This window comes from Sinocyclocheilus grahami, unplaced genomic scaffold (assembly GCF_001515645.1).
Source record: "Sinocyclocheilus grahami isolate Dianchi unplaced genomic scaffold, SAMN03320097.WGS_v1.1 scaffold14606.1, whole genome shotgun sequence".
NCBI lineage: Eukaryota > Metazoa > Chordata > Actinopteri > Cypriniformes > Cyprinidae > Sinocyclocheilus > Sinocyclocheilus grahami.
The window spans coordinates 4113-5359 of record NW_015515406.1 but is presented as its reverse complement, the minus strand read 5'-3'; the positions used below and the strand labels follow the sequence as shown (position 1 = coordinate 5359).

The 1247-nt window shown below is 39.5% G+C and overlaps 1 protein-coding gene across 1 annotated transcript; it reads right to left on the bottom strand.

The window, feature by feature from the left end:
- Positions 1–18: 18 nt before the first annotated feature.
- On the bottom strand, positions 19–1086 carry LOC107579140 (uncharacterized; the record flags this gene model as incomplete). The annotated part of the gene is made up of 2 exons (XM_016265002.1): positions 1030–1086; positions 19–874 (listed from the first exon to the last, which is right to left on the bottom strand). A coding segment is annotated over exon 2 (852 nt), but the record flags the coding sequence as incomplete, so codon positions are not given.
- Positions 1087–1247: the final 161 nt, after the last annotated feature.

The window sequence follows — 1247 nt, the reverse complement described above, 5'->3', positions numbered from 1 at the left end:
TCTGGTTGGGCATGTGACATATTGCTCCAGGTCCAAGAGATCAGTGATGTCACAATGGTTGAAATCACCCAACAGGAAAACAGGACTACCAGGATACTGCTCCAGAGCATCATAGTAAACACCAGCGATGTCAATGGCAGCTTGAGTAATATTAGGTCCTGGAGGGATATACACATGGATGAAGATAAGTGGTGGAGCACCCTCAGGGTGGTCATGTGGTATAATGGACACAACCATTAACTCATAATCTCGAGTAATCCTGATGTTTTCCACCTCCACATCAGTCGCCCAGGCCTCATTCACAAGCACTATCAATCCCCCTCCTCTACTTTTCTGAGTAATCCGTGCATCACGATCAACCCGGTAAGACGTATATCCCTCCAAGCTAATGCTGGGTGAGTTCCTATTCAACCATGTCTCTGTGAAGAACATCAGATCGGAATTAAAGTTTTCCACATCTTCCGTCATTTCTTGGAGCTCCTCTATTTTGTTTGGAAGAGAACGCACATTAGACATCATTATTTTAGGAAGGCGGAACTGAAATTGCTTTACTTTTGTTTTAGACTTTTGTGGTGGTTTCCTCTGAAAAGCAGTTTTCCTCTCCTGGTTAAGACCGCGGTCTTCAGTTGAAGTAGCCTTCTTCTTCTGTCTTTTGTTCTTGTTGTCACCTGATTTGTCTTTTCCTGTGGAACAATACTTAGTTTCTCCTATGTCTTTTGTGCATAGGAAAATAAACCTCTGTGTCTTCCTGTCCTGCTTTTGGGTCTGTTTATACTCCATACAAATGGTGCCTTGCGTGTATATTTGAGATCCAAACATCTCCTGAGCCAAATCAATGTGACACTCCATTTCAGGGATTTGATTGAGCATCTCTCTGAAAGATAAATTTAGAGGCAATTAAATCCAGCAGTGAGTCGTAAATACAAGATCTACTGTATTATTATTGTGTTATAGTAAGCAGTCTTACTCGTGTTGCTTACTCAATATACCATTTACATAAAATGTTCAGAGAAACACTTATGTACTTACTGCAATTCATTCAATGGCTTTTTAAATTGTTTCACAGTCTCACAGATTTCCTTAGCTTTTGTCTTCAGAAATGTGCTAGCTTCAGTCTGATGTTTGTTTTTAATCAGTTCTTCACAGTTATTAATCAGATCAGGAACTGTGAATATCAGCCCAAAGATTCCTCCTGCGGCCTGCAAAGATGTGAAAAAAAAAAAAAAAAAAAAATAAATATATATATA